This window comes from Malus sylvestris, chromosome 17 (assembly GCF_916048215.2).
Source record: "Malus sylvestris chromosome 17, drMalSylv7.2, whole genome shotgun sequence".
Lineage (NCBI taxonomy): Eukaryota > Viridiplantae > Streptophyta > Magnoliopsida > Rosales > Rosaceae > Malus > Malus sylvestris.
In genome coordinates, this window is record NC_062276.1 from 27085666 (window position 1) to 27107250 (window position 21585).

Consider the following 21585-nt stretch of genomic DNA (forward strand, 5'->3'; position numbering starts at 1 on the left):
GCAAACTTGTAATTGAACCAAAATGCCAATATTTTATTTTTGAAAATTAATTTTCACACCTCTTCTCACCCACTATTTTTATTAATATCTATCACATTGAATAAATCAAACAAAATTGACCGTTAAAAAAAAAACAAAAATGTATAAGAGGCTTAAAAAAGCCGTATCAAAATCACTTCTCTTAATTTTAGGCCAGCGCTCAAGAACGAAAGCGCCAATGTGCACAAAAGATGGGATTTTGATGGCGTGCGAGGCATAACCGAAAAAACCCAGTACAGTAACTGTAGAGGGAGAGAGAGAGAGAGTAGCGTGCCCAACACTTGGGCTTAAATCCCTAAAACTTGGCTGCTTTGTTTTCTGGGTTGTTGTTGAAATGTCTTGTTCCTCTGAGAAAGAGCTGGAGGAGCAGCTCAAGGAGGCTGGAAATATTCTCCTCAACCCTCCTCCTGCTACCGAGGAGCTTCTCAAAATCCTTGGTGTAATGCCCCCTATACCCTCTCTCTCTGTTTTATTTTATTGCTTATACAACACACACAGATAGATACACAGATATGTTCATATACATGTTTACTGAGCTAATTTTGTTTGTTGGGTTTGATGAATTCACGGGAATGCTGAAGTGGGTTGTTCATCATTTTGTTGAATTACTGACTGTTGGTGTTTTATAGGTTTCTGTGTGTATTTGGGTTTCTTTCGGGCTAATTGAAAACATTAGAATACAAATGAGTGATGGCTTGAGATGGGTTGATCATCATTTTCTGAATTCTTTAGAGTCGGGCTTAAATGGGGGCTTATTTTTGCCCAATTTTTACCAAAAAATTGGCCTTTTAATGTGGTTTCGGTTTCTTGTTGATGTTTGTTTGCTTGCTCCAGTCACTATTGTGTTTTGAGTGAACAGATCACTTTTATTTCCCAATTTCTTGTTGCCTATGATTTTTCATATTTGAATATTTGATTCACATTGTTGCTTATCAAAAGATAATGAATGTGAACTGTTGCTTGTTAAAAGATGTTGCGTGTGCGTGCATGTGTGCGGGTGTAGGTTGCTTAACCTTCTATGACCTTACGCAAATTCATAATAAGTAAATTGATGAGTTCTATACACTTCCAATAAGTAGCTCCTCAGCATTTCTGTTCAGATTTGATAATCTGCATGATGCCTAAATAAAATCACACTTAGATATTGATTGGTCCAATTGCAAAGACATGTTTGTTTACTTGATGATGGTACATTTCCAAAGGTTTAAACTTATTGATGATCTTTCCTCATTGTTAGAGCCTGTTTGTTCGTCTGGTCTTAAACATGATTATCTGTGGTTTTTCTTTTTAGTCTCTTTAGTTTCACAAGGCCCTACATATTTTGGGTTATTAGACTCACCTTCATTGAGTGCTTATTTTAGAGCAGCAATTTGGCTTGCCCAAGCAACCTAGTGGTTGTCGGGTTCAAGTTGTGAAAACAGTCTCCCTAGAAAGAGTCACAGTAGGCTGCCCTTCTTGGACTGGCTTGCATGTGAGAAGGGTTTAGCCTGTTTTGAACTTGATAAACACTTTTCCTCTACTTCTGACAAGTAAGGCTTGAGACTATCATTTTCTTAAATTAGATAAAGTTGATCTTCGATGCCATTCAGTTGGTTTATTACTCTTTAGTATTCTGTCTGCATTAAATCATATTGCTCACATATGACTTATGTCTTGGAAGCCTATCTTCTCTAGAAGATTTAGCCAGTGAGAACTGGAAGATGGAAGTGGCTGCTTTACATGGTTAACGGCTCGTACCTAAGAACTTTGCTATAGTGATATTACTGATTCTTGTGGTGCTTCAACCATCTCTAGTCCACCTTGCTCTTTCACAGATGTTACTAGATAATTACATATGCAGTAGTTAATTGTTCTGTCTTGATGATATGCGTAAATGTATTTATGATTTGTTCTCATATAGTTGCTTAATTCATTATACCTATCTCATAATTTTTTGTTCTTTCTTTATGGCTTTTCAGATTGCGAAAACCTGAGATCCTCTGTTTCTTTTTGTATTTTAGGAAGCTGAGGGTTTGTTGTCAAATGTTCAGCAAGCACCACACAGGTCCATGCAAGATGCACTCCTACCGATAATGAAGGCATTAATTTCTGATGAGCTGTTTAGGCACTCAGATATGGATGTGAAGCTATATGTTGCTTCTTGCATTACTGAGCTTACGAGAATAACAGCACCGGTTCCTCCATACAATGATGAATGGATGAAGGTATTATTGCTCTAGTAAACCGTCTACGATCTAAAGTTATCGTTAATCATTTTGAAGTTCTACATCTTGCATCCTCCAATGCATATATTTTAATTTTATGGGCTCTTAGGACTTCATTTTCCATTTATTGGTTGAACAGGAAATCTTTCAGCTGACTGTAGCAGCTTTTGAGAAACTGTCGTATGTTTCCAGTCCCTTTTATAGAAAGGCAGTTTCCATTCTTCATATTGTGGCAAAGGTCAGGTCAAGCTTGCTGATGCTGGACCTTGGTTGCAGTGCATTAATTCTTGAGATGTTTCAACATTTCCTTAATATAACCCAGTAAGAGCTTTATTCATGCTGTTTGTGATGTTACTTATTGACTTCTGATGATGCTTTGCTGGAATGTGATTTGTGGTTGAATTGAAAAATGAAATTTGTTGTAAACTTTCATTTTTGGTAAGTTAAGTTTTCTCTCATATAATGAGCTTTAATATATGTAATATTAGATATATAAAACTACCAGAAACTTCTGTAATATTATCTGGTATGTTGATATGGAAGCATAGGAATTTTCTTGTCACATATTTATATATTGTGAATGGCATGAGAAAAACTGTACTGCTCCACTTCTTATTAATAGTTAGGCAATTGTTTGCATGGAATAGTAGGGTTTTTTTATTTTTGTTATTTCAAGTTGATTCCTAGAGTTTTCTTGTCTTTTATTGTTTGTATCAAGAGCATGCTATTCTGAAGTGGGGCAGAATTTTCACGTTAATACTGGGCATGTTTTCCTTCAAACCACTGTTCGCTAATCATAGTTAGCGAGAGTAAAACTGTATGTTTTGTGCACCTAGAAATTATTGATGAGTTTCTTCAGATTGTATGGTCTGCACTGATCTTGAGCCAGATATGTGTAGGGTTCCCTATCTTCACAGTTTCTCTTGTAGATACTTTCTGCTCTCAAAGATCCATTTTGAACTTTTACTCTCATTTGACTAAAAAACCAAGGGTAAAAGAAAGTGGTCTAGAAGACCACTAAAAGAAAAGAAAGCAGGAGAGAAACAGAACGAGCTTAAAAATCCAAACAGTCTAAAAGGACTACAGCACCACAAACTTCCAGTCCCACCAAATATAAGAGAAAGAAATAAGCCTAAAATCATTAGAGACAGAAGCCCAAAGAGCCCAAAGAGCCCAAACTGAACTTTGTTCCATAGCCTTCTTGTGTCCCTCAACCCAAACCTAGCAAAGATTAGCAGTTTTAGGCCAAACTGTCACCACCAAAACAGATGGAATCTACCCCAAATTTTCGAAGTGAAAGGGAAGAGTTAAAATAACTATGCTGAGCATTCTCAATTGAATCTTTTCTCAGAAGACATGATTGTGGAGGAAAGAAACAGGGTCTTCTATGTTTACTTCTAATGACAGAGGTGTATGGAGTTATAAAATAGACAATCATTGCATCTGTGGTGTTCATGCTATTTATTTTGGGAGTTTTAACAAAACACTCCTGGTATTATTCACTTTTAACGAAATACCATATTTATACCTTTCTCTGGTACTATTCACTATACCTTTAAAAAGGGCTTTTCATTAAAAGGGAAGTTTTTTTGGACTTTTCATTAGTTTTCCTATTTATTTTCTGTAAAACTATTCATATAAACAGTAAGTTATAAAATAGACAATCTCTATGTGTGTGGTGTGTTTTGATTTTAATGACAACTTGAAGCTTTGTCTTCTATCTCAAATACAGTAGTTCATGTATTTCTTTCAAATGATTTACAACTTATGGCTTCTACTTGATTAATGTTAAGGTCCAATCATCCACATTCTGTATTTTCAGCCATGGAAACTATTATGACCATGGTTTTAGATGAAAGTGAAGAAATTCCCGTGGATTTTGTCAAAGCTCTTCTATCCAGTGTTAGAAAGGAAAATCAGGTCATAATCTTCTCCTTTACATCTTTTTTTTTTTTTGTTCTGTTCTTTTTTATGTATTTTTATTATTAAGTTGTTATAAATCATTCTGTTTCTTCACTTAAGATGCCTGTTACTTTTTCAGACTGTTTCACCTTTTTCATGGAAATTGGGGAAGAAGGTTATAGACAATTCTTCAGCTAAGCTTAAACCTTATCTCGTGGAAGCAGTGAAGTCCATGGGCACTGCTTTGGATGATTACGTGCAAATAGTGGCTTCTGTATGCCAAAATGGATGTCAAGCTGTCAAACATGATCATGTTAATGATTCTGTGAAGACTTTGGTAAGCCAAACTGGTGATATTGTCAGACATGATGTGCATGTATATTTACTGTTATGCTACTTTCTATGTAGAGATTGTTAGAGAAATTGGACTAGCACTGCTTTGCTTATATTACATGATATGTCAGGAAAAGTTAGTGCGAGGAAAGTTTGTATGATCTGGCTTATGACATAAGTCTGTGTGCTTGTATGTTTGTATGGGAATTAGGAAGCACTGAATGATTTGTTCATGTATATTTACTGTTATGTCCATTCCTCTCCTTTTTGTTTTCCTTTCTTTTTTCTTTTTCATTTGAAACTTATACTCATCAATAAAAAGCCTTCTTCATTATCCAGGTGACCGAGGGGCCTAAGGCAATTGCTGTTTGTCCCAGAGAAGTTGAACATACTGTAGCTGCTTCTACTGGGGATGAACATGTCAGGCATAAAAATTCTACTGCAGGATTACAGCATTGCCATCATACTAAACCCTCCAAGGTTATTGATTCAAGAGATAGTGCTAAACCAGACAACTACTCTTCAAAAACTATCAAATCAGCAGCTGAGCCATGCTCGGTTCCCAAGAAGAGAGGCCAGAAATCAAATTCTTTGAAGGGTTCAGAAGAAGGATATGACAATGCTCAACCCAACAATTCACTACCTCTGAACGCTGTTAAATCAGAAGAGCCATCCTCGGCCTCCAAAAAGAGAGGCAGGAAGCCAAATTCTTTAATGAACCCAGCAGAAGGCTACGACCATTCTTGGATTAGTAGTGGGAGAAAAACTCAAAAACCATCTGCCAGCAGTAAGTCTGATTACAAGGTGTCTAATCCTTCACCTACAAATGATCGTCTTCGTGCAAAGGCTGAAGTACCCTTGATGCTTAAAAATGTGAGGGAGCCCCTGGGTTCCAAACCTAAAATTGAAAGGGATATACGAGCTTCTCCATTTCTTCCGAAGAACCCTCTTGGTGGATCCCAACACATAAAGGGCCGGCCGAAGAAGAAAGATGTAGCAGACCATGCTGCTAAGCCTAGTTCCCTTTCAGCTGTGAAGCAAGAGCTCTCAATTGCTCAAATTGAGGAGAGGACTCCTAAAGAAGAAAAGCCCAAGCTGAGAAAGAAGTATAAGGGGACTGTTAACACAGGAGAAAGACTACGGGAGCAGCTTAGAGATATTAGACTTGCTGAAAAATCAAATGAGGGCTGCATTCGTTCTTCAGTAAATGTGGTCACAGATAAGGAATCTGAAGTTCCTACTGATCCTGATAAAGCATCACAAAAACAGTTGTCTTTGGATGTAGAAACGAAGAGTACCACTGATCCATCATCTCTCTGTCGTGGTATTAAGAAAAGTAGGCGGAATGGTGCTTCTCGAATGGAGAGTACTGAAGCATCTGGTAGCAAGGTACTTTCTCTGACAATGATGCAAAAATAAATAGATATTGAAATTTTAAGTTGTCACCTGCAATGACTTTTAATTTTCTTCTATTATATGGCCGGGTCTCCCATATGAAATTGTCCACTTCTGCAAAAGATTTTTGAGTCTGCGAAAAAAACGAATGAAGATAATGAAGGAACCTCTAAAGTGGTTCTCAAGAGGAAGCGTATCATTGAAAAGGAAGAGGTAAGGATTCTTAACTTCATTTGCAATTCTCTTTTGAACAAAATGTTTACCTTTGATATTGTTTCTATTTTTATTTGTGGTTATTCAACTCAAGCATTGTCCTTACTTTGTCACTTTGGACCATTTTTGAGTAATATTAATTAAAAAGTGTAGAGCATATTGTTTACCTACATGTAAAGCACTAAATATGAACAACATTAGGTTGGCTGTATACTGTGTTGGCCCCAACTTTATTATTTTAATTGGCCCTATTAGCATCATCTTGTAGATGAAGCAGTTGAAATGAACAATATTATTAACACTGTTATTGGATTACACATGATATAACCTGAGTAAAATTTCAGTGACTAATATGTAAAAGGTTCTCAATATCTCTTTCCATGCCTCTGCTTTTTGTCAGAAGATATGAAAAATAAAATGCTGATTTTGTTCAGTTTGGCCTTTGTTTGTCAGAATATTCAGTCCAACAGTAAAGTTCTGAAATCTGGTGTATTTGAGTTAAGTAGTGGCATTAATATTGATAATCCATGTTTTCTTTTCACTGATGATAAGGAAAGTATTAAACTAGTAGCAAGACCAATGCATTTTAGTAAGGTGTTGCGTCTTATAATATTTTTCCTCATTTCTTACTTCGTTAACGGGCCTTAACACAAAACCGAGCGCAATGGCGTTCTAGGATTCATATAGCCGACCCCACTTAGTGGGAAAAGGCTTTGTTGTTGTTGTTGTTGTTGTAGACAGTGAGGTATGGGTAGTCTCTGTGGGTTTCAACTTTCAACTGGAAATTTAATGTCTTAAGGAGCTCACATTGGATTTGGGACTATGGTGCACTTGAACTTGGGAATCCTCCAAAGTTAACATGTATCTCTCTTTATAGTTACACTAATGTAAGTTCTATCCAGAGAAGATATTAAGGAGAGCGCTTTGGATTTGGAATCGTGGTGTTCATTTGTGGAAAACCTCTATGCTTATACATGTTTTCTGCTGTTATTTTTGTGCCGATAGTTATTAGCTTACATCTCTTTTCGCATGATTTGTTACAGTCTTTTCAATAAGTTTATCCTTTTACTAATCTGTCAGCACTATAGGTGAAAAAACACAAACAAGTCTGTCATCTTTATTGTTATTTTATGTTATGAAGTGGTTAAAGTATTGTGTCCTTCTATATGGGAATAATCACCTTCCCATTATCGTGAAAATGCACAATCACTATGTGCTTGTTTAAGCCCTTGGGGTGGGCTAATGCAACCAAAAGACAGAAATAAATGTCTCTTACTTCATTCACTCTTAAACTAAGTTTGGTAATGCTTTCCTGAATACCAAATGTTCATTTTCCCCCTGGTGTATTTAGTCAAGCATGGTAGGCAGGTATTTTCTGTCAGCTATTACATATCCTTACTAATTTGAATGTATTGTTTTAAAAACATGCTTCCAGGTAAAAAATTTCGGTTTGTTCTAACTTCTAAGCTCACACATCCTCTTTTATCTATTCATTTATTGGTATATTTAATAATTTTTTGCTTTTGTAAATTCAACTTTTCCAATTTAGGCCTCTCAAATGCCTGATCTCGGTGAACGGTTGGTTGACAGAAGAATAAAGGTTTGGTGGCCACAGGACAAAAAGTGAGTATTGCAGAACTGAGGATAAAAATGACATTCTAAGATATATTTGTAGTTAGTCAATATTTGCTTTCACCTTACACCGTCAGTGGGGTTCATCATCTATTTTTGATAGGTTTTATTGATCACTAGTGCCTATAGGACTCTGAAACATTATCAAATAACATTTTCCATGACTTTCTGTGGATTCGAGTGGACACTGATGAATATACTTGTGGATATTAGACTTGTGCCACTCGAATCCACTGAAAGTCATGGAGCCTTTTTATTATAGCAAAATGTTATTTGATAATGTTTCCAAGTCCTAAGGGCACTAGCTCAAGAGGGAACTCACCATTTTGTTTGTAGTTTTGTACAGAATCTAGTTAGGGTTTTGCAAAACCTTGGGAGGGCTCAGCTTTAAAGTTTCATACGAGATGATTTTACAGTTAACATATGTTAAAAATTGATGTGAACTCCTTATAAGATGCAAAACCCAGTCTGGGAATAATAAAGTGAAAAGCAATTGGGTGGTATATTACATTTTAGTGAAATTATGGACATGTAGGCTTGAAAATGCGGTATATAAACCAGCGATGGATTATGAGGCAATGCTTGAATTGAGTTTGTTGGTTTCTTCCGAAATGAGAAAAGGGATTGCAAATTATATTTCAATGTTAATTTAGGATTTGTTAATACTGAAAATTATTGTAAATGGGTTTTATTTCTTCATCCTGGGTCAGGTCTATCTGGTATAACAGAGAAGGTTGATATAGTATATGTCATAGAACAGGACGTTTTGGGGTTCAAAAAATGGTGAATGTGATTCTTTGGCACTGAATTTAGGATTTGTATTGTTTGCTGAGGAAACCATGTCTCTGTTTCTTGACCCAATGCAATAAGTCAGTAACTTGACCATGACTTGCAGGAGGTTTTCATGTGTTATTTTGTTTCCGCTTATGATCTTCAGTACATACCCCATGGGTGAAATTTTTGGCTTCCCAAACTGCCGGAAGAGTCAAATCCCTCTTGAGTTAATGCTTTATTCTTCATGCGATTTTTCAATGCTTTTTTATATGGCCCCACTAAGTCTGACGCTGGAGTTTTAAGCCCCAAATGATTATTTTCTTGCATGAAATTTCTCTCTGCAGGTTTTATGAAGGTGTTGTTTCTTCTTACGACCCTGCCAAAAAGAAACACTTGGTGAGTTGGATTTATGGTCTTTGGCCTTCATGATATATTGTCTGTCTCTTTTTGCGTATCAAAAATATGAAATGTTAGATAGAAGATCTTCTACTACTAGAGTCCTTGAGTTCTAGACATGATCTCCTTGGTCATCTAGCCTGACAGTTACGGTTCCTTTCATAATTTTCTTAGCATGTGTTTTCTGTTTGACTTCTTGCACAGGTGTTGTATGCTGATGGAGATGAAGAAAACCTGAACCTCAAAAAGCAGCGCTGGAAATTGATTGGAGATGATTTGCCAGACGTATGTGTTGTGCCTTAAATTGCACTTTTTAAAAAAAAAAAAAAATTCTTATTTTAATCATTGGTGTTAAACTTATTCCCTATCCTGCGTAACTTTTCTTTATCTTCAACAGGTCGAAATGGATAATCTGCTAAAACTTTCTGCTGCTTCTGATACGTAAGTATTCTTCCCTAAATAATATCAGTTAACTTCATACAAAATTCACTCTCTTGTGCCTCTGACAAGTGTCTGTCTTTTATGGTTAAACTGTTGTTTGCAAAATTGATTCTTTCTGGCCGCTTTAGACGATTAGGGGAAGCACAACCAATCCTTCTAGTCATCATTACCACTGAAGTTCTCTTGTCCTGTTCTTGACAAACCTTGGAAGTCCTTTGCATTTTTGCAAGACTACACGGAAAAAGTTTTTCTTGAATATTTGTCACAGTCATATGACAATAATGAGCTCCCTTAATAAGAATTTTGAAACGTATTTTCACAATAATTTTTTTTTTCATATAAGTTTTGCTTCTTCTTTTAGTGGTTAACCTAATAATACAGATGCAATTTCATATTACTTACAGAGTAGAGTTTTCAAACCAAAGGATCGATGCAATAGGCCTTCAAAAGTACCCTAGCAATGGAAAAAAAATTAACCACAACTTTAATTCAATACAGTCAAAAGTTTTCGTGCATAGTATAGTATATATTGCTCATAAGTCTTTCTTCACACTGAATGGTTGATATCGTATTTGCTTCGCCTACCACAATGTGGCTGCTTCCATGTACATGCCTCTCTGATCTTATTAATCATTCGGTTGTGCATCTTGATCAGACTACCACAAAAGAGAAAACGGAAACCAAAATCAGAACGATCAAAACGAACGCATGCTGGTCTGTCCTCAAAAAGGTTGGTTTGTGTACTTTCTTCCTCTTTCACCTACTCTTAGACCTGCCCTTGCCACATGAGCATCCAATTAACAAGCTTGTGGAGAGGGTGGTTGCTTTCAGTTTGTCACTATTATTTTCTTTTGGTCCCTAACTGAAACTTCATTTGAATTTTGAAGGATATCTAGACGTGGAGTCTCAGCTGAAAGTAAATCTGCGGACTGTTTTGTACTAGGTGAGCGTAAAGTTATTGATGAATGTGATGGTGATCAAGCCAAGGAAAATGACATATTGAAGGATGATGGCCAAATATCTGCTGATAAACTGGAGGCGGATATGAAGACTGGTATTGGCTCTTGCACAGTAGGTGAGCGTAAAGTTATTGATGAAAGTGAGGATAATCAAGCCAAGGATAATGGCCAAATATCTGCTGGTGAATTGGAGGCAAATATGAAGACTGGTATTGATGAATGTGAAGGCGAGCAAGCCAAGGAAAATGACCAAACATCTGCTGGTGAAGTGCAGGCTGATATGAAGACTGGTGTTGACTCTGCATCAGTCGGCGAGCATAAGGTTATTGATGAATGTGAGCGGGATCAAGCCAAGGAAAATGACGGATTGAAGGATAATGGCCAAATATCTGCTGGTGAATTGGACGCCAGTATGAAGGCTGATATTGACTCCGCACAGCTCACACTGGAGACTATGACCTTATCCGAGGGAGAGAGTCCCAAAGTTGATATTGAACCTTCTGGTAGGGAATGCTTCAAAGAACTGATGGAATTGGGCAAGGGTGCAGAGACTGCAAGATCACTTGACGTCAGTTAGACTAAAGTGTGTATAGAGATGACAGGTAGTGATTGATGGGCAAGCTCAAAAGTGCATGATTTTAGCTCTAGTACCGAAAGTGTCGGTTAGTCTCTGTTTTATTCCTTTTGTAGACACAGTAACATGCACCCAGACCCAGTGGTTTTTGCCTTTGATGTAGGTTTTATATGAGTAATATATAAACTGTTGCAAAAGGGCTATTCGCTCTCTTTTGCATTCCCATCACCATTTATGGGTTTTTCCTCCAGACATGAGTACTGTGTGATTTCATAAGTATAGTCTCTCTCTCTCTCTCTCTCTCTCGCACACGCGCTCACACGACATAGAAAAATAGACGTACTCTTAGGAAAGAATGTACCATAATAATCAAGTAACATAATAAAAGCAGAAAACGATGATTGAAATTGCTCATACGATGCAATCTTGGCACATTTGATGGAAATATTAAAGGGTGGGGGTAGGCTGTCCTGTCCATGGCATTACCTTGGACTGGATAGTTGGTCCGATTCAATAGAAAATGCAGGACTGTGTGTATGGCGTTATTTTTATTTGTCTGAGCTTTAGCATTCGGTTGACTTAAGTTTGGTCTGTATCTTGGTTCATTTTTCCAATACCATCCTACCAGGTATTCCCCTCTCCTCTCTCTCTCTCTCTCTCTCTCTCTCTCTCTCTCTCTCTCTCTCCCCCCCCCCACCAAATTCTTGGTAAGAACTTCGTCCATTTGTGGTTGATCTTTCATTGTTTTCTGGGGTTAACCTAGTAATGTGGTCTCATTATGTGTCTACCTTTTAGGTCCTTGTTGAATGATCACAAACAATGATTACAATCAAGTGATACAGCCTTTCAATAAAACACTACGACGTGACATGAACTTTACGAATGATTTTCGATTTGGTTATTATACTGCAGGGATGATACTAAAACTAGACTCACAAAAATGAAGAGTCGAAATCACGAAGCCATATTGCACGATGGGCAGCGAAGCACCAGTCCCGATTTCAATTTCTTATTATATCGAGTCTCTGTTTATATACATGTGTCATGCATGAACAGTTTGTTGGATAATGCAAGTCTGCACAATTTTTTTGTTTTTGAACTTTGATTAGCTTATTGGATTACTGGAATCTGGGATTTTAATTGCTACAAACCCCACATGTGAACTCCATAAGATTGTTTTGCGTTTGCCCCTTGATTCAGCCTCACATGCGTGGCACGTGACTCATTTTGACAGAAGTTCTAACAAAGTTAATGAAAAAGAATATAACTGCATGTTTTGACGAGTTAAGGGATCAACAGTCATAGATTTTTAGTTGAGTGACCATTACTCCAATTGAGTTAGAATTGAGGTGCCATTGCTACAATTTCATCTTTAAAAAATTGATTAGCAGAACCAAAAAATTATCTCAAGTGAGGATGGATAGAGAAGAGAGATGTAAGTTTTTTTTTGTCAGCACTGCATGAAGTATGAACTTAAAGCTGGGGTTAACTTTCAATAAAATAGAGAACAGAAGAGATTGTTGGTGAGGACCAAGAGAAAAGAACAGGGAAAAAAAAAGGAAAGTTAATGGGATTAGGAGAGAAAATCAGAGTCATAATTAAAAAAGGTTTCATGTTTTTATTTCCAATGTATGTTTTATTTCTAAAAAGTCAAATTAATTGTCATATTAGGTTAAATCTCAACTATTGATAGGGGATGATGTGATGGTTTAAAATCCGTGTAAAAAAATACGGTGTCACGGATCTATTCCCTATAATATAATAATTTAAGGCCTTGAAGTTTCTTGGTTGGATTGGGCGCTTGTGGTGTGTATAGTGTAACCTAGGATGTCATATAACCACTTAGTACTACGATCTAGTGATATTCATCTTTACTTGTAACTAAGAGGTTTTAGATTCGATTCTCAGCAAATGCAGATTTGAACTATATTATTGAGAACAAAAAAATTCTCGCTAAATGCAGATTTGAACTGCATAATGGGTAGAAGATTTAGTTAGAAGAATGAAATCTATGCCTTAATCCTCTTTTGGTGGTAATACATGCTTTGTTAATTGTTATCATGTCACGCAATTGACAAAGATAGACATGGAGGTTGGTGAGATTTTTTTATTTTTATTTTTATTTTTTTGGAGAACGAGGTTGGTAAGAGTTATAGTTAGGTGTTTTGACATTTTGAAAGCTAATCTCTTGTGGGTTAGTCTACGGCACCCGTAAAATAAATAAAGAGTATGGGTACCCTTTTCTTCGAATGATAATTTTTATGGGGTATTTTGATATGGGTTCAAAGTAACTAAAAATTAGATATATTTCAAAAGTAAAAAATCACTAAAAATTGGACCTATTTCAAAAGTAGGCCTATAAAATTGAACCTATTTCAAAATTTCCCAATTTTATAATGCACTTACCTCGGCATGTAACAACTTATTTTAACAGTGTAATAGGATGTCTACAATGTAAACACTAATTTTGTTACAGTAATATCAATGTCATTTGTGTTATTAACTATATGATAATACTTGCATCCCTTTCTGGGAGAATGCACATATTTTACCCAGTTGCGAATAAATATTTTCACCATATAAATTCACTAATCGAAAATGTTTGATTTCTTAATCTTCATTTGAAGGTTCCTACAAAAAGTCATTTGAATTCAAGATTATTTATGCATCCAAATGTACGGAATGAATCGACAATATGAGTACCAAATAACATATTCATGATAAACCGCTCGTTTAGTCCATACATTTGGATGACCAAATAATCTTCGATCCAAACTATTTTTGGATAGAGGCGATCTTCAAATAAAGATTAAGAAATTGAGTGGTTGTGATTATGAAGTTTATGTAGTGAAATACATTATTTGCAAGGGGCAAGATATGTGTTAGCCATAATAATTTGGTTCAATTTCGCCTTTGGCAAGAATTCCTAAGACCTCTCATTTACAAGTGAAGAGGAATACCAGTAGACTCTAGTATTAAGTGGCTTGTAATTCAAACATTAGAGTAATTCTCTGAAATTTAAAGTGTACTCAATTAGGATTTTAAGATAGTTTATTAAAATCCTTAGAAATTCAGATGTATTCAATTAGGATTTTAAAGAATTTATAACATTCCAGGTGTATTTAATTAGGAGTTCATTTTAAAGAATTTTAAAAGTTTAGAAATTTGAGGGAAGTGGAGAGATTTTGTAGTGTATTTGAGCATTCACAAATCTCACATGTTGACACACCCCGACCTAAATTGAGGCATGCTGGGCGTCACGTGAGGATGACGTAGCCATGTGCATCGTGCGGAAGTGAAGGTAATGAGATAATGCGGGTAAATAAAAACCAAACTAACTAACTTACACTAGACTAGTATATAAGTACAAGTGGAAGTATTGGAGTGTAGATACACATAATCAGAGTGTAGGTACCAAGGTGCAGTCCAGCAGGCTAAATACTAATTATATAGGATATGAAAGAAAACCCTACATTGATGGATGTCTGTCAGAACCGCCGCAGAGTCCTCATGAGTCACCAACACGAACTTCTATCTAGAACCTGGAAGGGCACAAAATAGAAAATGTGAATAGGAAAAAATAAAGCTTTTCAAAACCATTTCACTTTCAAAACATATAACCCCTCACCGTAAAAACCATATAATTTCCCATAAATAGTAATTCATATGTATATAGGAATCATGCTCGAGAGGAGTGAAAACCAAGCGTATGCCATGTCAACCATCTCAGCAATCATGCTCGAGAGGAGTGAAAACCAAGCATATGCCATGTCAACCATCTCAGCAATGAAATAAGTAAGCCAGGTGAAATGAATCAACATAAAATGAGATGCCAGCCGGAGTCACCTAATGTGACCTATACAACTGAGTTTATAGCTCATCAATCAAATCTTGCACACGAGTCGGAACCACCTAATGTGGTCTGTACGATATGCTAGGTGTAAATATATACACTCTAGTGCTACGATCACGTGAAGGCTGTGCGAAATATCGCAAGTCACCTACGAGTTAAAACCACTTAGTGTGGTCTGTACGACAGGCTGGCACCTGCCTTGGATTCAAGGTGAGCGTGTGGTGCGGGAGGTGAACGATCACGTGAAGGCTAGGCCCTGGCCTCGGGCAGAGCACTAACACAGAGGTGTAGGATAATGAGCACTAAATAGATCTCAACACAATCATACACACTACAATCATTATCAACATTACATACTCACTTGCAGCTTACCTGGGCATCCGAGGCATCAAGCAATGATATGCATATTAATATTAATGCACAAACTAGAATGTAATGTAATTGACATGGCATTTAAAAAAAAAACGTAAATCCATTTAAATCAAATTCTAGGAAAATGAAAAGCATATATACATATATATAGAAAACCAAAAACCCACTCACTGGTATGTAGCTGGGTCGTAACCCCTATATTTTTAGAATAATTTTCCAATGACACACGCGCCCTCACGCACCGGCCATGCTCAAGCACGTGCCTGACACGTTGGATGGAACCATTAACGCCTTTAGAGAATATTCTGCTAAATAATAGAATATTCCGTTAAATACACCTAACGCCGTTAGTATATTCCGTCAAAGTTGACGGAATATGCTCATTTCTTCTCCGGTGTTTCGTCGGGATCCATTGCCGGGCGCTGCTGTGTCACTGGATTCTGGAAAAATCTTTAAACCTTAATATCTTCTCGTTTTTCAACCAAATTTCACAAGCTTTATATCAATTTGAAGCCTTGAACAAGTAGAACATGATCTTACCTCTCAGAGGTTCTAAAACTGACGAAATATAGTCGGAATATATCTTGAATATTTCGATCAACCTGCAACTCGAGGAACCAGCCTATCCCGACGTCCAAAACCTTCCAAAAATTGTTCCCAGGTCTCTATGGAGTAGTTTTAAGACTCCCTTAAGCTTTAAAACTCCGTGAAATAACCACGATCATGACAGAGCATGGTGCTCTTAGGTTCTCGGGTTCCCGTGATCCGTTCTTTGATCCAATGGTATGGATGGGTTCGTGAAGTCACTAGAAACACGTTGGTACAAAGCTCAAGCTTGATCAATGAAGTTTGGATGATGTTTGAGCGTTGAAGGCTTGGATTGTACGGACAAGGGAGAAGAGTCTAGAAGAGAGAAGAGAGAAAGAGAAGGTTTGCATGCGTGATTGTATTTGTGTGTTACGAGATTGGGCAGAAATAAAAGAAACAAAGCCTTGATTGGGCTATGGAATTAGGTCCTAACAATTGGTCCGAGGTTGTAGGAAAAGAAAAGAAAATGATTGGTAGATTAAGTGTAAAACCGAAACTTTTTCATCTACACCTATTTGTTTGTAACATTTTCGTTACGAACTCGATTTGATCCTAATTTGCATCAACGCTCTCATGATGTCGAGTACAATTTGATCACATTAGCGGAAAAATAATAATTTAAAACTACATATGTACATCCACATCATTAAGCCTCGAGGGCATAATCGTCAGTTCACACATTCAATGATAAAATATATAATTATTCGGGACGGGTCGTCACACATGTCCTCCTGAGATTTTAAGGGAATTGAATCAAAATTTTACATGGAATTTCTACAAATCAATTAAACTCTATCAAAATACATTAAAATCTCTCAAAGTTCCACTTGAATACATTCTAATACAAATACTTTTTATGTAGGAGTACGTAAAATTTTCCAGTTCTCTTGTACAATATGTGGAGGATGCTATAAAATAAGCATTGAGAACTTAGTAGTGTAGCATGGATGTCACTTGACTTTTTATATGTAAGAAGTCATTCTTTTTTACATGATGATATGGTATTATTTAATCGTAAAAACGTGATAATGCAAAACTGTTCATTTCCTTTGTCATCATCTAAAAATCATCACTAAACATAGAGAATTTTATTTGATTAGAAAATCTAGATGAATTAAGCAAGTTGAAAGTTGATTATGAAGATGTTATGTGTTATAGCAGTCATCAATTTATTCCACACATATGGATGGTTTAACAATCTCCAATTTAAATTAATTTTTCTAAAAGATAATCTTTAAATGATGATAAAAAAAAATGAATGGTCGAATTTTGATATTTATACAGTAAAATAATGTCATGTAGTTGTCATAAAAGGAAGAATGACTCTTTAGTATTGAAGCTTTAAGTTAGGTAGGTTTAAGAGAATGAGATCCTCATCGGATCCTCTTTGTGAGGATTCAAAAGATCCTTTAATCGTATTTGTTTATCGTAAATCGTACGGTCAGTTTTCGTCAGGTACTATTTGTATTTAATTTTAATTAAAAATTTTAAATAATTTATGACCACACGATGAATGATGAATGAACACGATTAGAGAATTCTCGGAATCCTCACAAAGAGAATCTGGAGAGGATCATCATTCGGTTTAAGAGTCTTTGGGGATCCCCTATTGTCAATGATTGTTCCCTCCAAAGGCTTTGCATTGGAAAAATGGTTGTTGAGTCTTGACTCTTTCATTTACCCCAGATAAAAGTACTGACTTTCGCTTTGTATTGACATTTCAGGCCATTTCACTTTAGTTAGGTGACACCATTTTTTTTTTTTTTACCTTCAGAATAATGGCATTTGAAACTTTTTTTATTAAGAAAAAAATTGAAGTACCAAAGAAGTGGTTGTTGGGGATGGACTTCCTTGCCCTCCTTAAGTGTTTTTGTGTTGTTGGGGGTGTGGTGGGATGACGTCTGGCCTTTGTGGCAATGTCCTTATGTTGTTGTCCCTCACACCTTTCCTCCTGAAGTGTTTTTGTGTTGTTGGGGTGTGGTGGGATGCCGTCTAGCCTTTGTGGCAGTGTACTTATGTTGTTGTTCCTCACACCTTTCATGTGTTTTGTTGTGCTTGCCCCTCTTGTGGGCGTTCTTTGTATTGTTGGTTTGTGCCCTGGTAATGATAATTTCCAGTCTTCCAAAAAACAGAAAAGAAAAAGAAGTGGATGTTGATACCCAATCACACATTATTAAGGTCCCGTTTGAAATTGTTTTTTTTTTTCCTAAAAACTGTGCCACTTCAAAGTGAAGCACTAAAATCAGTTTGGTAAATATTTATAGGCTTACTTATTTTTAAAGTTTCTCACAACGACTTTCAAAAATAACAAAACACCGAAGGATTATGAAAATTTCAAAAATGCCCCTTTTATCTTTCTAAATGATTTCATCTAAAAATTAACTTAGATAACTATCATGCATATTTGTATTGTAATTGAGCCAACAAAGAGAAGGATTGCCATTTGCACTTATTGCTTGTGTATTTGGCTATTTGAGAGTGTTTAGCGACCAAAAAGGAAGATTACTTCTTCAAAAAGACAAAGAAGAAGAAACTTAATAGAAAATTATTGAAAAATATGCACATGATTTGGATAAATTAATCTTAGTAGCAAAACTATAGAAAACTGGATTGGATTTGTTATAAGAAAATTTTTATTTGAACTTATATTGCTTCACTTGCATCTAATTTAACTATTAGATGCGAATTATCTGTTTTACACGATTGTACAATTACCATCAAAGATGATATGGGATTGAAACTAATTATTATTATTTTTTTTTAATTTTTTATCTATAGACCCATATTCTATAATTGGCTCACCATGACACAATTACATCACCCCTTAAACCAATACCGTTATCAATTTAGCCCAAAATTGAGTTTTCCATTGAGGATCCGTTAAAATACAGAAATTACATCACCCCTTCCTCCAGCTAAATAGATCCGTATTTCCCTAATCTTTTGACGACGGCAACTTCCGTCAGTCTTCATCCCTACCTCTCTCAATGCTCTCCCCCGTGTTTACGGTAAAAAGAGATGCAATATATCCATTTCATATCTCTTCGATTTCTTCCATTTTATTTTAGAGAAAATTAGAACGCCCTGTACTTTTTCTATAGTTTTAAGATTATACATTTATTCCGTTTAAAGATTTGATTAAGGTGCTTTAACCAATTATTACCTCAATAATTTTCTATTTATTTCATTTTCATGTCATTAATTTAAATGCATTTATATAGAGGTGTGTAAGGTAGCTTAGCAACTAACTGCCTATAATATAGGAATTTAATTTCTTCAATACGCATTAAATGACTTTTTCAATAAATAAGATAGAAAAATTAATTCAACTAATTCCCAATTATTACCTCAATAATTTTCTATTTATTTCATTTTCATGTCATTAATTTAAATGCATTTATATAGAGGTGTGTAAGGTAGCTTAGCAACTAACTGCCTATAATATAGGAATTTAATTTCTTCAATACGCATTAAATGACTTTTTCAATAAATAAGATAGAAAAATTAATTCAACTAATTCCCAATTATTACCTCAATAATTTTCTATTTATTTCATTTTCATGTCATTAATTTAAATGCATTTATATAGAGGTGTGTAAGGTAGCTTAGCAACTAACTGCCTATAATATAAGAATTTAATTTTTTTTTAACCAATTTCTTCAATACGCATTAAATGACTTTTTCAATAAATAAGATAGAAAAATTAATTCAACTAATTCCTCATTATGAGTATTAAAAAAAAGAATTTTCTATTGAAAACGACTCAATGCAAAAAGTCATAATACATTTTTTCTTAAGAAAACTTAATTAATTAATTAAAATTTTACGTATATATACATAAAAACTATACTTAAACTTATGGTACATTTGAGAACAAAAGTACTGACTTTTGATACGTTTAGATTCTAAATGTATCGAGAAATCAAAAGTACCGAAAATCCAAATGTACCATAATACCAAATGTGTCATTGTCAGGTAACCCTTTTGGTATGTTTAGATTCTAAATGTACCGAGAAATCAAAATTACATAAAATCCAAATGTATCATAAAACCAAACGTGGCATTGTCATGTAACTCTTTTGATACGTTTAGGTTCCAAATGTACCGAGAAACCAAATGTACAAAAAATTCAAATGCATCGTAAAATTGAACGTGCCCATGTTATAAGTAACCCGTTGGCGATCCTAAATCGCTGCTAGAAATTTTTCGGGGACCCCTTGTACTCGAGCATGAGGTCTATGCAGGTTGTAGGTTGTAAGTTGCAGTGGCTGTCTTCTTCTCGGAGAAGATGACCGCGCACGGAGAAGAAAGAAAATAGAGACCCTTCTAGCCTCTCTCCTCCTTGCTTCTGCCATGGTCTCATCCATCGGTGCCACCCACTTCTCCTCCATCTATCGTCTGGCGGGGCAGTACATAAGTCCAAATTTCCCCAAATTATTTCAACCACCTTAGTAATTTTTCTTATGGGTGAAATTTCCTACATAAGGTTAGTAAGATGGATATGATCTGTCATGGGTTGGTGAAATTTGGGGGTGGAGTTGCCATGGCTTCGGGAGGCGGTTGGTGGAGGTATGGCAACTGTGTTCTTAGTGAGAGAGAAAGTGGATGTTTGGAAACTAGTAAAAGAGAAAAATGGTGTGTTTGGCTAGAAAGATAGTGAGAGTTTGGGGAGAGTTTTATTTGATCGGTGTTTTAAATTTAGTGGTCCATATTAGATAATCAATAACTTAGATACTTCCTAGTAACTTATGAAACCTCGTAATGGACACTTGAATTATGATTTTATAATTTGTAATATTGTTTTGCATATGATTTTTGAATGAAATGTATTATATTTAAATTTTCAATGTTGTTTTTGTCTATAAATGTTTTGACCTTTATTATTGGGACCCTCCGAGTTTAAAATCCTGGATCCGCCACTGCATATATATGTATATATATATATATATATATATATATATATATATATATATATATATATAATAGAGGATGAAAAACACAATGAGTACACATATAACAATGCATGCAGACAAAGCACACATCCATTATAAAAAAAATAATAAAAAAAGGCAGAGAAACGATAGTGCAAGGAAGAGATATGAGGCAGTTAAAACCCTACCCAAAATTTGGATTTGGGAGTTGAAAAAAAAAAAAACAAAAAAGCAGCCAAACAGAGACGTTTGGACGCTCTGAGGTGAGCCTTTTAAAACATTGGACAATAGTAAGGAAACATAAGATAGAGAAGAGGGGAGAGGTATTGGCTTATGGACACGAAAATATATGTTTACTCTTTCATTTTAATTGATTTTGACGGAGTTTTGCTTATGGACTAAATTGCTAATGGTCTTTGATCACAAGGGTGTAAGTTTTAATTTTTTTACAACAGAGGCCATTATTTGACTATCTTATAACTACAAGAACTGTTTTTCCAGTTAAGCCAAAATAAATTAAATACAATATGAGTGTAGAGTGAGATAATGCGTGTTAAAAAATTTTCCTTAGATAAATGGTGATATAATTTCCAACAAAAGAAAAACAGATCTATTTAATGTTGGGTGCACACCAAAATTAATTGGAATAAATCAAACATAACCAATTCGATATCGAAAAATTCTCCCAACGAACAACACCATAACACGTTCTATGTCATGTTATGGAATTTCTTGATGTGCGACAGTAATATTACATGTCATGTTAACACTTATAATAAGGATCTGATATTATGTATGTATTTATGTAAATGAAGAGTAATTGCTAGGATATATCACATTTTTTTTACTATAGTATAGCACAAATGTGACAAATGCATATAATCAATATCCAATGAGAGTAAATCCTTTGCTTTGTATGTAAATAGTAATTAACATGACATGTACATCACTTGCCATATTAAACATTACCACTACTGGT

The 21585-nt window shown here is 35.4% G+C and overlaps 1 protein-coding gene across 2 annotated transcripts; it reads left to right on the plus strand.

Moving 5' to 3' along the window:
* The first annotated feature begins 182 nt into the window (after positions 1-182).
* LOC126611707 (sister chromatid cohesion protein PDS5 homolog D-like) lies at positions 183-11090 on the plus strand. 2 transcript variants are annotated; one of them, XM_050280088.1, is made up of 13 exons: positions 183-478; positions 1998-2243; positions 2383-2564; positions 4037-4163; positions 4285-4482; positions 4818-5867; positions 5997-6086; positions 7636-7709; positions 8837-8888; positions 9093-9173; positions 9286-9329; positions 9985-10059; positions 10217-11090. In XM_050280088.1, the coding sequence occupies exons 2-13, from the start codon at positions 2088-2090 to the stop codon at positions 10863-10865; spliced, it is 2778 nt and encodes a 925-aa protein (XP_050136045.1). In that variant the 5' UTR covers positions 183-478; positions 1998-2087; the 3' UTR covers positions 10866-11090. The 2 variants fall into 2 exon arrangements, with proteins under 2 accessions (XP_050136045.1, XP_050136044.1); XM_050280087.1 differs by having other exon boundaries at positions 2040-2243.
* Positions 11091-21585: the final 10495 nt, after the last annotated feature.

Bases quoted from the DNA above. Each gene is read 5' to 3' on its own strand.
- LOC126611707 (XM_050280087.1), top strand. From the start codon at position 374: ATGTCTTGTTCCTCTGAGAAAGAGCTGGAGGAGCAGCTCAAGGAGGCT. The intron at 4,483-4,817 runs GTAAGCCAAACT...TTCATTATCCAG, and splicing joins ATGATTCTGTGAAGACTTTG to GTGACCGAGGGGCCTAAGGC. The intron at 9,330-9,984 runs GTAAGTATTCTT...CATCTTGATCAG, and splicing joins CTTTCTGCTGCTTCTGATAC to ACTACCACAAAAGAGAAAAC.